We start from the raw sequence: 14200 nt of genomic DNA on the forward strand, positions 1-14200 counted from the left end.
ATGGAATAAAAATCTCCTATAGTATTTCCCCCAAATCCTGGGGGGTTCCAGCCAAGCACCGAGTATTAGCACCAATTGGAATCATTGTAATTACTAGTTATTTATGTACCCATAAGCCCTTTGCAATCAAGGTACGTCATTATGGACCAGCTGGATGAATACCTTCTCATGCTCCAACCAAAGAACAACATATTCTCCAGTTTAAAACCCAATTCATTTATGCCGAATTGAACTACAGCATCTACAGCCTTGTGTTCTTAATTGGGATACTGACGACACTATTAACAATGGAATAAAAATCTCTAACTGTACTTCTCCCAATCCTGGATGGTTCCAGCCAAGCAATGAGTATTAGTACCAATTGGAATCATTGTAATTCCAAGTTCTTAAAATCCGCCCTCGCAACATATTACCAAAGTTCCACCCTTAATTAATTAATATTGTAATTAGACTATTATCAAATATAAATTGATTGTAAATATATGTATCATTATAGAATTTTGGACTCAGTTAATCCACTCATTTTTAATTCTTGTTCCACTAAGATATAAAAGTTAATTTTTGTATACTTGATTTTGAACTATTTACCAACTTATACTATCAAGAAATTTAAGTAATTAACTTATTGGTATTAACAAATGTGAATTGATGTGGTGGAGAGGGATAATAAATAAAAAACTATATCTGCTAAGTACCTTTAATGACAGATATGTGCCTTATACAATTATAGTTCTAATAACCATGCGCATATCTAAAATATACCATAAATATCTCTTATATAAATACATGTGTAATTCATTTAAATCTATTGTCTACTTATTAGGTTAGGACAAAGCCGTCTTCAACTTGTGTATCCCAGGGTAACTGGAACATTTCTGTAGGTAGGTTAATACAATGGGTTGCTTTGAAGTCCTTCAGGTACCGTCTCGCCTAAAAATGATTTTTATTAAATAATTAAAGTAAATATGTTATAATAAAGGTTTACCAAAAACAATGCGGTTTGATTTTTTTCTTTTATAGAAAATTCTTCACCAAACTTCATGGGATATTCTTTGGAATACTCGGATACGTAAGACTGTATTAAAGATTCGAATTTTTGTTCTTCGACGTCGAATTTGATGAACATGTCATCTGAAATTTAAGCACATGAGTCGTTAATGTTATTTCTAAGGTGTGAGTTACCTTGGGAATGTCCTGAAAGTGCCAGATAGTCCCTTAAGAGAGCAACTTGATTAGCTTCCATGACGTGTGGGTAACGATACTGTAACAATTTAATCAGGAGATCATTGCCCCGATTTGACTCCAAAACGCCCTCCTTCAAGCATATAACTTCGTCGTTCGTTCGCCTGATCAACGAAATTGGTCCGGGATATTTCATAGCCAGCTCGGCCACGTTCAGATTCACTTGCTCCCTTATGGCGACCCTTACAATAGGTTCGAACCAAGACGGCATGTAGTTTTCTGCGAGTGGGAGGATGTCGTCGAAGGTGGCGTCCAAAATCTTAAAACATTCGTCTGTATTTTCAAAATATTACCACCTACTTAGGCACTCACAAGCCCCTTGCAATCGGGGTACGTCATTGCGGCCCAGCTGGACGAATACCCTCCGATGCTCCAGCCGAAGAACAAAATGTTCTCCAGTTTGAAGCCCAATTCGTTTATGGCGAATTGCACCACAGCATCTATAGCGTTTTGTTCTTGGCTGGGATAGGGACGACCCTATTTAATTAATAAAAGCGTTAACACTATGATAATTATGGAATAAATAAATACTTACAGTGCTTCCCCCAAATCCTGGGTGGTTCCAGCCCAACACAGAGTAATTAGCGTCGATTGGAGTCATGGCAATTCCAATTTCGTAAAATCCTGCGTTTCCCTCGCAACATATTACCAAAGTTCCACCGTTAATTGTTATGTTTCTTTTGTCAATGAATATGGAATCAATGTTATTGCCGTCCACGGTGCGGAGCTTGAATCTTTCCCCGTGATAGATTTCGACTAGCCTGGACCTCCCCTGAATTAGGCTGGGCTCTGAAAGTTCATAATTTTATTTGGGGACTAGTACAAATAAAACATTTAATTTTGTGATTATATGTATTAATTAATTAATGATTTGATGTTATTTTTAAGATAAATTTAATTAAATATTTGAGATTTTTAATGTATATAATAAAATTTTTGTTATATATTATATGTAGCATATATATAAGGACAAATATTTGTAAATTTACTATTTATTTAATAGTATTAATAATAAGATTCAAAAATTCAATCATAAGTCTATTTAAAAATTATTTTTGGAGGAAATGAAATTAGTTTAAAGTCTGTGAGAAGATGGTTAGTGAATTGGGGTTCATTTAATCCCATACCTATAAGAAACACTCTGTTTTCTACTAAAAATGTGAGTCTAATTTGACTTCCATATGATGACATTTATTGGACCAGACAAAAGGGCGAGTATATTTTAGTGACGACTATTTAGTGAGTGCTTCATTCTTCTTGTAAGTCTCTTTACACTGATTTATGTACAGCAATATATTAAACAACAATTTGCTTCCATATATAGAAGAAATGACTTAAATAAATAAATAAATATGTTTCAATATGAAAATGAAAGAAGTTTTAAAATGTAAACCAATTTTGATGTATTGAAATGTTCATTTATAAAGCATCAAAAGTCCAAGTATAAATGTTCCACACTAAAATTATTTAACTTTAATCATTTGTAATAAAAAAGTAACATACCCAAGATGGTTTTCAGGAACCCTATGGTTCCAGGATATATCAATCTGATACCAAAAGTGTGCATGGCTAAATATCCAATAACTCTGCAGGGAATTAGGGAAATGTCTCGGAAGATTGAAGAGTTACTCTCAGATTTTGGACTCCTGTAAAATTGGATGTACATTTAAATAATCATTAAATAATCTATGACTACATACTTTTTAGTGACATAGTAATCCACTGGCCAGGCACTAAAATCATAGTCATACTTCTTCAATTCCCTGATGGTACTACCACTACCATCAGTTGTGGCATTCTTCCAAGTGGCCAAGAACTTAAGATATAATGGATTTTGGGACCGACCCAGTCCCTTACAGCAGTATGAGGCAATTAAAATAACCCCCACTGTAGTAACAAGTCTTGTCAAAGTACCAAGATTCTCAGACTCAAAGTATCCCCTTTGATACAAAATTCCAATCAGCAGTGGTGAAGTATAGACACTAATGCGCCAAATAACAAAAAACTAAAACAATACATGTGGTATGTTTTCTTAAGATAATCGACAAATACTTACTGAAGTAATGACCGAGTCACCCCATTTTTCAATGGAGCTGGGCTGATAATAACTCTGTAAGTGGCATAATTTAATAATTATATAATTGTACAAAATTATTAATTACCTCATCGGGCCCACCATGACACTTAATTAATCTTGGGGACGAGATACATTCCCAAATAACTTTTAGTGCTGACATTTTGATTTGTTACTTATGCGTTTGTGTTCCTGTTTATTTGTTTAAGTTGTATTGTCATTGATTGTCTAACACTTGAGTTATGAATGAAAATCGTTAAATGTATCAAAGTCTAACTTATTTACATCTCAGATCGATTGACATTTCACCTGTAAACAAAGCAAAATCACCTGCTAGAAACGCAGACAGTAGGATCCTGGTTTGCTGATCCGTAGTTTTGTCTCCGTCATGTTACCATGCAAAACGCAGGGCCGTACTAAAATTTAATAGGCAATAAAACAACTTAGTCCTTCTATATATTTTTATTTATTGCAATTTTATTGAAAATTGAGAACAACATTATTAGGTAATGGGTAGTAATAGATTTACGTAGTTTTAAAATCAGACCAAGCACGTTAGAAAAAGGTGGCAAGTTTAACCATTGCCATTTCAGTCCGGTACTGGTTTATTAGACATGCGCATAATTATACTTATATCCCGGGGTGTAAATTCACATTGTCACAAACCTTGTAAAGTTGCAGAATCGGTCACTCTAAGGAACATTATCTAGCGCATGCGTCGTGAGGCGCTGATTTCGCGCTTCTTGAACATTTTGAAGTGCAGTGTTGTCGGTTTGCAACGGTCAAAATATTCGAATCATTTTTTATGGTTGAATTATTGTTGTGTTGTTGTGTATGTATTATACTTTTTATTTTTTTGGTAAGTATAGTATTTCTTCTAATTTGATGATTATTGTTCGTTATTAAAATATTATACTTTACAGATTATATTCTCATGGCGTTTTTAAAAACAATATATTATTCCTATTCTTCTGCTAATTACTTTCTTAATTTATTTGTATGCTCATTTAATATATTTTACTTTATAGATCTTTCTCATTTTTAAAATATTTTACTTTTATTCCTTTAGTAAGATTATTTTTAATTTGTTAGCAGTCATATTTTAAGTTATCTTACTTTATAGATTATTTGTGTGCTGCATTTATTATTTTTTTTGTACAATCTTAATATAGGACCATGACTGTTCCTCGGAAGATCTGTTTCCATCGTACCTTCACGAATTCATATGGAGAAATAAATTTAAAAATCATAATATGTTTATGAGCATTTTAAATTGTATCAGGAAGCAATATCCAGTGGAATAGATTTTTTTGTTTTAATTGATTTTGTTTTTTATTATAAAATACATAAATATATCTTTTTTGTTAATTTTATATTAATGTTGTAAATTTACCTAATTATTTAATAAAGAACTTTTAATTAGATAGTTAAACTATCAAAGAAATATAGAGTAAATAAAAAATGAATATACTAATTATAAAGTGATTTGCCGAATTTTATCTCTTTTCGAATTCAACCACATAAATAATATAAGTCATACATGAAAAACATAATAAATTACATATATATTTTTCTAAAATTCATTTCTCTACATATTTCGTTAAAAATGAAATCTGGCAACTATGCTGTCTAAAATCTCCGAAACAGACGATTTCAAATCCAGTTGACGCATGCGCTACAAATATTCCTTAGAGTGACCGATTCTGCAACTTTACCCTTTTTTTAAACTAAATAACCTGAAAAATTCAATAATATTTGACTAATTGAAACAGTTTAAATTATTATCCACGAGTCAAATGAACTACCCACACATTTTAAACGTCAAAGACGTCAACAAACACAAAAGTGTGCAACATTTCTGTATTTTATAAAAAAATGTGAATGGAATGTGGTTTATTTTAACTGTTACTACTGGTTATTATGAGTTTAATAAGCGAACTACATTTCTGGACGACTCAGGAAGATGTTCTTGTCAAGCACACGGATTATGGGTCATTTAAGTACATTTTTCATACTTACAACTATTTAAATACTTTTATTTAATGTATTTTTAAGGTACTTTCACAAAAAGGAACAGCAGGAGTCAATTTACGGTGTTTGTAAAAAGAATTACTGTGAACAAAGGAATGTTATATGGCAGTTAAACAATAAAAGACCAAACAAATTAAAAGATCGGTATGTAATATTTCATAAAAATTACCTTAGTTAATAAGTTATTACAGGTTGAAAGACTTGGAAGAGGCATTAGTGAACAATAAAATCGTAAATTACAATTGGTCTGACAACAAACTTCATTTGTTGCTGTCCACAGGATTGTTAGTCAACATTGTTGTCAATAATTCCACTGGTGACATTAATAATATTGTATTTGATAAGCAGTTATCTGCCAAAATACAAGCAAACATAATATGTGATGGTAATTTAATAATTTTAACACCTTGAACTTTATTCAACTCTGAATGGTTGTAGGTATTACAATAAATGACCAAGTAATTTGTATCTGCAATGATGGCCATGTGGTGGGCTATGGTGGGTTCTGGAAAGAGGGTTGGGTCTTAGAGGGTGGCCCACGTAGGAAACTTAACTATTATGGGGAGTGGCTGGCAGTGTGGGGTAAAGCAAGCTCCGAACACCCACAACCATGGAGCCCACTAGCTAAAGATCATCAAAGGGCCAACCTTCATCTATACTGGATTGGGGCAAAGGATCCTGAACTGTTGGCCTACAAAAAAACTGATGGAGAACCTCTACAAGTGGTTGTCAGCAAGATTTGCAGCCAGATGTTGATTGTGATAGAACAGAAAGTGACACAGAAAGGTGACAAATCTAAACTTGTACTTCACATACATAAGTATTAACAATATTTGTCCTAATACAGGTGCTGTTTCTGTTGAAGTAAGCAACTTTGAATTAGTAGGAAACAACTTAAAAAGGGCTTCAGTTACATCAGTTCCCCTACAAACTCAAGTGAGTTGCACAGCTTTAAGTGATTGCGAAAATCGCCTTCTTATTGGCTGCATAGATGGATCCCTGGCCATCTTAAACAGGCACAGAGGATCAACGCGTACCGTCAAAGCAACATTTATACCGACGTTCTGCATTTGGCATCCTCAAGGAGCTTTGGTAGCAATTTCTAATGATAGGGGACAGCTCCAGTATTTTGATACTGCCTTAAACTGCGTCAAATCGCAGATCTTAAGCGAGGATTTCAGCTCTACACCACTAACAGACATCTCAGGTAAGAATTTAATAAGTTATAATCAGTGGCAGCTCACGAGGTTTGAGTCTGGTTATTAAAAACCTTTCTACAACTGAATCCACCAGACTGACACGCCATCTAGATGTTTTTTTGAAACATCGGTAATGTTCGGGAACTTGTGTATTTTGTCGGTATTTGGAATTATCTCATTGGCTAAAGGCTCCCCTACCATTGAACTAATAAGCCCGACCTTAAAGAGCATGCGCAGATGTTGGAACCAAATAGAAATATTCAAGATTTACTTATAAAACGGATTGGTGGAGAACTTGAGCCCAAAATATTCATTGAAATTTAATATAAAATTGTTATTGATTGTATAATTACCGATTTTGCAACATATTAACCCTCTATCTTTGTTTTAATATTAAGTTATATTCTATATATTTTTTAATATTAACTTTATTTTAATAAAATCTTTTCATAATTGAGGCTGCCTCAGGTATTAATTAAATTTAATTCGTTTAATTTTGTTTCAGGTTATTTAAATGGACAATTTAATGTAGCTTCCTTAAACTGGGGACCAAAGTATTTACTATTTTCATTGGAGCAAGGACCAATATTATGTATAACACATTATGAAAATGCTCTTACATTTAAAAATCTAGCTAGAAATTACATATCAAATAATAAAGTCGACAAAACTATTAAACTGTTGTTGAGTTGGGAGTTTAATGACGATAGTTTTGCTATTTTACAACAAGTTTGTGCCCATATAATGAGGCAGCCAATGACACAAGAGAATGCACAGCATCTACAAAATGCTTTGGGATTTTTTCACAATCCGCCGATACCACTCTCATCAAATGTTAGGCACCACTTTGGAACACAAGTAAAGTGTTACTTACCTTTAAAATATATTCATTATTTAATGCTATTTTATGTATTTAGGTGTTTTCTTTAACACGACGGTTTTTCCATCAACTAGTTCGAGCCAATATGTTTGAAACTGCGTTTCTGTTAGCAGTAGACTTAGCTCATCATGATCTCTTCATGGACCTGTATTACATAGCTGTTAAAATTGGCGAAACGGAAATGGCAGCAGCTGCCCGTGCCCAAGCTTCGGCCCTTTTAAGCAGATGCTCAAGTGAAGGTATTTGAGTTACAATTTAAAAATGAAACAGAAACTATTGTATGAGTTTTCAGCTTCAAATTGTTCCCGTTCTTCTTGCTCTCAGTGCTCCCATACGGAGTCCTCGATAAGCGACGAAGAAGAGTACCAGTCAAATCAGTGGGCTGAATCGAAAAAGGTTCCAGACGAAGTGCCGACTCAGAAAACACACAATGACAATTATTTGACGACGTATTTTAATCAAATGAATCCGTCTACTTATAAACCTGTAGTTCAGGACAGTAATTCATGTGCAATAAATATGGAGCCAACTAAGTTGGCCTACACACCAAAAGCTACATACGTAAAGGCCCCCCAGGTGCCGCCCAGCTTCAGCAAAGCACCGCCCAATCCAGTGGTGCCCCCCCTTCCAAACTTAGCCAATACTCTTTCCATCCCCAGTATTAATTTCAACCGAATTTCAGAGTCAAATGCTGACCTGTATAACTTTTTTAGTAACAGAAGTACAGCCGGTTTTAACAAGCAGTTCCCGCCAACTCCCGCCACATCACAAGGCGAGAGCTTGTACAACAAATCGAATAACCTTTTGTACGGCAGCGTACCCAGTTTCTCTCAGATAAAACCCGTAGTTCCGCCACTGCCCCAAACAACCCAAAACACCACAACAACACCCAACGTGAGCCGACCGTCAACTGCGTCCGGTTCCGGAGCGGCCAAGAAGAACCAGCCGAAAGTTAAGTTTTCGGACACGGTGACGGCGTTCATAGTGCCCGAGTTGGAGAAGCGACCGCAGGGTAGGCCGCCCCTTCCGCCCTACGTGACTGATCCGAAAAAGGAACTGGCGGACAGTCTGCCCCTGTGTCATCCGAATGAGGATTATCTGAAGGATTTCACCCCCGTGAAGAAGAACAGCGAATCTGGTAGTAAGGAGGTTCAAGCTAAGGTTAAAGTTGTTCATTTTGGAGTTGTTTGAATTGTTAATTAGTTAAATTTTTATTTAAACTGACATAGATCTTAGATCTCAAATGAATTTGGTTACTTTAATAATAATGAAAAATAACAGCAAATAGCTTTTTATTCAAAGCTATTAATTCGATTTTAAAAGCTAAATGTTTTAATTTAGCGTTCACTGATTTACTCCGTCCATATAAATATTTACTATATATTTAAAATGATTAGCCATAAGGTAATACATTTTTTGATAAAATCTATTTTTATACATGTTAAACAATATACCTTTGATATTTATATTTTTTCTATTTACAACGATTTTATACTAATGACATAAATATATATTTACTAAACATGATGTTTATTTTTTTCTTTTTATCAACATTTGACGTAATATGCAATTATTTGTTCATAAATTCTTTCGAAGTCGAAATATAAAATCAAAATATATTTAAAAATGATCAGTATTCCAACTTCTGGGATGAATATAATTAAATATAGAATTGAACAACTTTAACTTTGAATCTAGGAGTCGGTAAGTATAATTTTCATCCAAATTGTGTAGATAATAACTAATTTTTTAATACTATTACAGAAAGAAGAGGATGAAGGCTTTGTCAGCAGTATATCAGGATTACAAAGAGGCAATTTCTTCAGCAATAAGTACTTTGAAGTACCCCAAGACGTTTCCGAAACTGCATTCGTCGAGGAACGGTAAATTTACTGCCCCCTCCGATTCTCTGCACGAGTCTGACGGTGGGAACGATTTCGTAGATTTCGAAGAAGAATTTGATCCTTTAATTATCTCTTAATTCAACCTCTCATCTAACCATGAGGATACCAATTTCTTAAATGAGTTATTTTAAAACTAAAACTAGTTTTATTTTTGTTATTCTTCTGTTATTATTTTACAATTGAAACAATACTGATGTATAAATTTGTTGAAATTATCAGATACATTCTTTCTACAAGAACACGCAATATTGTTAACAATCACATTAATATTTATAAAATATTAAACATATACATTTTATAAGTATTATGTTGTATTTTGAATTTGTAAAAGGATAGCAGAAATGGGGGCAAAACGCTATGTCGCATTTCTGTTATAATAAAAAACACAAAACAATAATAAATAACACAAAAGGCATATTCAAACTTTAAATATTCCCGGATAATTACTCATGTTTTTAGGTGTAGGTGTGTTATCTACTGCAAGCACACTAAACCAAAGTAAAACATAATACAGGTTTCTGTAATTCATTCTGACTGAGTTCAATATATTAAGTATAGAGGGCGATGGGGCACGTACTTGTCAATTTTTTAATAATTCAACAATTAACAATAGTATAAAATTATGATTAAGAAAATTGTTACACATTCATATATGGTACTCTCGATTTATCAAACTATTAAATAATTATTTCAATAAATTACAATATTGTGTGACATGCTAGTGACATTTAACGCCTGTATAAACAACTGTTGTGATTTGCATTACAGATTTCGTTTTTAAAGCGAGCTGGTTCGCTATTAGTTTAGACTGTTACACATAGAGGGCGAAGATGCAGTTTCTGCTACCCTGATATAAAAACTCAAATTTGTTGAATTTTATAGTGTGCTAACGAAAAATGTTTGTGTAATTGATACAAAAATAAATATTTAATATAATAAGTATAAATAAATCTACTTCATTTATTCAGTTTTACATAACCTTAACAAGTAATTGATAAATTCTGTAAGTAATGTGTGTATAAAATAAAGAACAATTAAACTTGACTTATTGTTTTATTTAACAACATTACCTAAACAGGTAAGGTACAGGTAAGTCAAAAATTAAAAAAATAGAAATTCAAAAATACGCGGGAAAACTCCTGATAGCCTTTTGGAGGGATAATACCTCTTTGGGCGTCTGTGATCCTGATGCAAACTCGCAAAAATCGTAAAAATTGGGTGAGAAAATTGAAATTTTAAACTTTGTAACAGGATAACAGAAATGCGAGGAGGTGTGTGCTCCTAATACAAAAATGGCGGGAAAATTCAAATTTTTAAAAAAAGGCGGGAAAACTCCTGATCCTTTTTTGGCGGGAAAATACCTCCTCGGGTTTCTGTGATCCTGATACAAACTCGTAAAAATCGGGTGAGAAAATTGAAATTTTAAGCTTTGTAACAGGATAACAGAAATGCGAGGAGGTGTGTGCTCCTAATACAAAAATGGCGGGAAAATTCAAATTTTTAAAAAAAGGCGGGAAAACTCCTGATACTTTTTAGCGGGAAAATACCTCCTCAGGTTTCTGTGATCCTAATACAAACTCGTAAAAATCGGGTGAGAAAATTGAAATTTTAAACTTTGTAACAGGTTAACAGAAATGCGAGGAGGTGTGTGCTCCTAATACAAAAAAGGCGGGAAAAATTCAAATTTTTAAAAAATGGCGGGAAAACTCCTGATACTTTTTTGGCGGGAAAATACCTCCTCGGGTTTCTGTGATCCTGATACAAACTCGTAAAAATCGGGTGAGAAAATTGAAATTTTAAGCTTTGTAACAGGATAACAGAAATGCGAGGAGGTGTGTGCTCCTAATACAAAAAGGCGGGAAAATTCAAATTTTTAAAAAAAGGCGGGAAAACTCCTGATACTTTATTGGCGGGAAATACCTCCTCGGGTTTCTGTAATCCTGATACAAACTCGTAAAAATCGGGTGAGAAAATTGAAATTTTAAGCTTTGTAACAGGATAACAGAAATGCGAGGAGGTGTGTGCTCCTAATACAAAAATGGCGGGAAAATTCAAATTTTTAAAAAAAGGCGGGAAAACTCCTGATACTTTTTTGGCGGGAAAATACCTCCTCGGGTTTCTGTGATCCTGATACAAACTCGTAAAAATCGGGTGAGAAAATTGAAATTTTATCTTTGTAACAGGATAACAGAAATGCGAGGAGGTGTGTGCTCCTAATACAAAAATGGCGGGAAAATTCAAATTTTTAAAAAAAGGCGGGAAAACTCCTGATACTTTATTGGCGGGAAATACCTCCTCGGGTTTCTGTGATCCTGATACAAAATCGCAAAATTTGTATCTAATTAAAAATAAAGAAAAATATTGAAAAATATTTGTGATTTTCAACGCTAGTGTCATCTATTACAAATACATTGAACAATTCCAGAATATAATGCTCAGATTACAGGTTTCTGTTATCGATACTAGTTGAGTTCGGTCTATTACGTACAGAGGGTGCTGGAGATTGTGCTTGGCATTACAGATTCCTGTATTATGGCCCAGTACGTTAAGGTTTGTTCCCACTTAAAGATGCATTAAATCAAAATTCTAGAGATTATTCTGAATTTTTTGAAATAAAATAAATCGAAAATACTTACCAGTTTCAACAAATTTGTATAAAAATTTAAATTTGGTTTAATGGATTGGAAAAATAAAACAAAACATATCAAGTATAACTTTTTATTTCACATTTGCCTTAACACAGACAGATTTTTAAATAAATTAAACAAAATAATTACAAAGAATAAATAAATGTAATTTGTGATCTTTTTAAGTGATCATCATCACTGTAACTTATTTTATAATCTGTGAAATATTTATAAAACTTTATTACTAATAAAATAAAACAAATTTTTATTAATTTTTGACTATTACAAAAAAGTTAATGTCAGTGAATTGAACAACTAAATGAATCGAAACAAACAACAACTTTCAGTATTAAAACAATATGAAGTCGAAATATAAAATCAAAATATATTTAAAAATGATCAGTATTCCAACTTCTGGGATGAATATAATTAAATATAGAATTGAACAACTTTAACTTTGAATCTAGGAGTCGGTAAGTATAATTTTCATCCAAATTGTGTAGATAATAACTAATTTTTTAATACTATTACAGAAAGAAGAGGATGAAGGCTTTGTCAGCAGTATATCAGGATTACAAAGAGGCAATTTCTTCAGCAATAAGTACTTTGAAGTACCCCAAGACGTTTCCGAAACTGCATTCGTCGAGGAACGGTAAATTTACTGCCCCCTCCGATTCTCTGCACGAGTCTGACGGTGGGAACGATTTCGTAGATTTCGAAGAAGAATTTGATCCTTTAATTATCTCTTAATTCAACCTCTCATCTAACCATGAGGATACCAATTTCTTAAATGAGTTATTTTAAAACTAAAACTAGTTTTATTTTTGTTATTCTTCTGTTATTATTTTACAATTGAAACAATACTGATGTATAAATTTGTTGAAATTATCAGATACATTCTTTCTACAAGAACACGCAATATTGTTAACAATCACATTAATATTTATAAAATATTAAAATTCAAATTTTTAAAAAAAGGCGGGAAAACTCCTGATACTTTTTAGCGGGAAAATACCTCCTCAGGTTTCTGTGATCCTAATACAAACTCGTAAAAATCGGGTGAGAAAATTGAAATTTTAAACTTTGTAACAGGTTAACAGAAATGCGAGGAGGTGTGTGCTCCTAATACAAAAAAGGCGGGAAAAATTCAAATTTTTAAAAAATGGCGGGAAAACTCCTGATACTTTTTTGGCGGGAAAATACCTCCTCGGGTTTCTGTGATCCTGATACAAACTCGTAAAAATCGGGTGAGAAAATTGAAATTTTAAGCTTTGTAACAGGATAACAGAAATGCGAGGAGGTGTGTGCTCCTAATACAAAAAGGCGGGAAAATTCAAATTTTTAAAAAAAGGCGGGAAAACTCCTGATACTTTATTGGCGGGAAATACCTCCTCGGGTTTCTGTAATCCTGATACAAACTCGTAAAAATCGGGTGAGAAAATTGAAATTTTAAGCTTTGTAACAGGATAACAGAAATGCGAGGAGGTGTGTGCTCCTAATACAAAAATGGCGGGAAAATTCAAATTTTTAAAAAAAGGCGGGAAAACTCCTGATACTTTTTTGGCGGGAAAATACCTCCTCGGGTTTCTGTGATCCTGATACAAACTCGTAAAAATCGGGTGAGAAAATTGAAATTTTATCTTTGTAACAGGATAACAGAAATGCGAGGAGGTGTGTGCTCCTAATACAAAAATGGCGGGAAAATTCAAATTTTTAAAAAAAGGCGGGAAAACTCCTGATACTTTATTGGCGGGAAATACCTCCTCGGGTTTCTGTGATCCTGATACAAAATCGCAAAATTTGTATCTAATTAAAAATAAAGAAAAATATTGAAAAATATTTGTGATTTTCAACGCTAGTGTCATCTATTACAAATACATTGAACAATTCCAGAATATAATGCTCAGATTACAGGTTTCTGTTATCGATACTAGTTGAGTTCGGTCTATTACGTACAGAGGGTGCTGGAGATTGTGCTTGGCATTACAGATTCCTGTATTATGGCCCAGTACGTTAAGGTTTGTTCCCACTTAAAGATGCATTAAATCAAAATTCTAGAGATTATTCTGAATTTTTTGAAATAAAATAAATCGAAAATACTTACCAGTTTCAACAAATTTGTATAAAAATTTAAATTTGGTTTAATGGATTGGAAAAATAAAACAAAACATATCAAGTATAACTTTTTATTTCACATTTGCCTTAACACAGACAGATTTTTAAATAAATTAAACAAAATAATT

The 14200-nt window shown here is 33.1% G+C and overlaps 2 protein-coding genes across 3 annotated transcripts; one reads left to right on the forward strand and one right to left on the reverse strand.

The window, feature by feature from the left end:
* Positions 1–683: 683 nt before the first annotated feature.
* Positions 684–3691, reverse strand: LOC109605830 (phosphatidylserine lipase ABHD16A). Its single transcript, XM_020022429.2, has 9 exons — positions 3405–3691; positions 3299–3352; positions 2943–3247; positions 2746–2888; positions 1778–2031; positions 1555–1719; positions 1183–1501; positions 986–1131; positions 684–930 (listed from the first exon to the last, which is right to left on the reverse strand). Exons 1-9 carry the CDS (start codon positions 3477–3479, stop codon positions 820–822), a joined length of 1572 nt encoding a protein of 523 aa, XP_019877988.1. The 5' UTR covers positions 3480–3691; the 3' UTR covers positions 684–819.
* A 1303-nt stretch (positions 3692–4994) lies between these two features.
* LOC109605828 (WD repeat-containing and planar cell polarity effector protein fritz) lies at positions 4995–8953 on the forward strand. 2 transcript variants are annotated; one of them, XM_049962739.1, is made up of 9 exons: positions 4995–5316; positions 5372–5491; positions 5539–5732; positions 5786–6133; positions 6195–6554; positions 7052–7404; positions 7464–7665; positions 7719–8084; positions 8140–8413. In XM_049962739.1, exons 1-9 carry the CDS (start codon positions 5237–5239, stop codon positions 8262–8264), a joined length of 2148 nt encoding a protein of 715 aa, XP_049818696.1. In that variant the 5' UTR covers positions 4995–5236; the 3' UTR covers positions 8265–8413. The 2 variants fall into 2 exon arrangements, with proteins under 2 accessions (XP_049818696.1, XP_019877986.2); XM_020022427.2 differs by having other exon boundaries at positions 4998–5316; positions 7719–8953.
* The last annotated feature ends 5247 nt before the right edge of the window (positions 8954–14200 follow it).

The sequence above is a fragment of the Aethina tumida genome, chromosome 2 (assembly GCF_024364675.1).
Source record: "Aethina tumida isolate Nest 87 chromosome 2, icAetTumi1.1, whole genome shotgun sequence".
NCBI lineage: Eukaryota > Metazoa > Arthropoda > Insecta > Coleoptera > Nitidulidae > Aethina > Aethina tumida.

What these genes read in the sequence shown, in the direction of transcription:
- LOC109605830 (XM_020022429.2), bottom strand. Translation starts at nt 3,479, where the DNA reads ATGTCAGCACTAAAAGTTATTTGGGAATGTATCTCGTCCCCAAGATTA. An exon ending in ACCCCGATTGCAAGGGGCTT is followed by an intron (nt 1,502 to 1,554) that starts GTGAGTGCCTAA and finishes GAATGTTTTAAG; the next exon opens with ATTTTGGACGCCACCTTCGA. An exon ending in ATCAAACCGCATTGTTTTTG is followed by an intron (nt 931 to 985) that starts GTAAACCTTTAT and finishes AATCATTTTTAG; the next exon opens with GCGAGACGGTACCTGAAGGA.
- LOC109605828 (XM_020022427.2), top strand. Translation starts at nt 5,237, where the DNA reads ATGAGTTTAATAAGCGAACTACATTTCTGGACGACTCAGGAAGATGTT. An exon ending in ACGGATTATGGGTCATTTAA is followed by an intron (nt 5,317 to 5,371) that starts GTACATTTTTCA and finishes TGTATTTTTAAG; the next exon opens with GTACTTTCACAAAAAGGAAC. An exon ending in AAGCAGATGCTCAAGTGAAG is followed by an intron (nt 7,666 to 7,718) that starts GTATTTGAGTTA and finishes ATGAGTTTTCAG; the next exon opens with CTTCAAATTGTTCCCGTTCT.